Here is an 841-nt window from a genome sequence, read left to right as displayed (position 1 = left end):
GGGCACATGAAAGCAGGAATGTCAGCTACCTAAAAAAGCAGATCTCAAACTCGAAGTGACACCCTGACTACACTGAACCAACCAGAAACTTTACAGTTCTGATGGAACCAGGATTTTCCCTTCTGCTTTTGGACCTATTAGGGTAACAAAACAAATTGCCCATGAACTTCTAGCTTACCAAATTTTGACTGGGGCCTTTATTTGAATGAGTCTTGATCCTCACATACTTTCTACTGATGTTTCCTGATCTTAAAAGTCAGTTGCACTGCTTTTTGGGATAAGACACATAGGCACAACCCTGAGAGTGTCAACATTTCAATTCCACACAACGATAACATCAGGTCCTTTGTATATTCTAGTTGCATGTTGTGATAAGATATTAATCCAGTAGCATGACTTGAAACACCACTGTAAAACAGAAATGGTGATTACTCTTCATTCTACGTAATTTCTAAGAGACTTTTTTTTTTTTAGTAACTTACCCAATAGCACAAACATGGTCAGAATGATTTGCCAATACATCTTGGTTTGTAGAGCTGATCTGAAAAACATATAGAAAATTAACTGAGAGCTGATAATTATCAGTCTGTTATTTCATTAGGGTTTCATTTCGGTGCACTTCAGTTAATTTCATACTCACACCTTTGTAAGCAGAAAGAAAGAGCAAAATCAGAATGTCATCTGAGAAAAAAAACATTGTTTAGAATATCAACTAAACATCAATACAGCTCTTCTTTGATCATTAGAAGTATATAATACCTCATTTCTTCAGGCTTTTGCTGATCATTGTTCACCTTCTGAGTTTGGTCATCTGAAAGGCACTACAAATCCAAACAATCAA

General features: G+C 36.0%; 1 protein-coding gene across 1 annotated transcript in view; it reads right to left on the bottom strand.

Moving 5' to 3' along the window:
• The window catches only part of LEPR (leptin receptor), a 34,754-nt gene extending 34,232 nt beyond the window's left edge, over window positions 1-522 (bottom strand). Inside the window, 1 exon segment of the mRNA XM_009585679.1 lies at window positions 483-522. Coding sequence (XP_009583974.1) covers window positions 483-522 — 40 coding nt within the window.
• Window positions 523-841: the final 319 nt, after the last annotated feature.

Source organism: Fulmarus glacialis, unplaced genomic scaffold, assembly GCF_000690835.1.
Source record: "Fulmarus glacialis isolate BGI_N327 unplaced genomic scaffold, ASM69083v1 scaffold35969, whole genome shotgun sequence".
Classification (NCBI taxonomy): Eukaryota; Metazoa; Chordata; class Aves; order Procellariiformes; family Procellariidae; genus Fulmarus; species Fulmarus glacialis.
The sequence above is the reverse complement of the archived record's forward strand: the minus strand, read 5'-3'. Positions and strand labels throughout refer to the sequence as shown.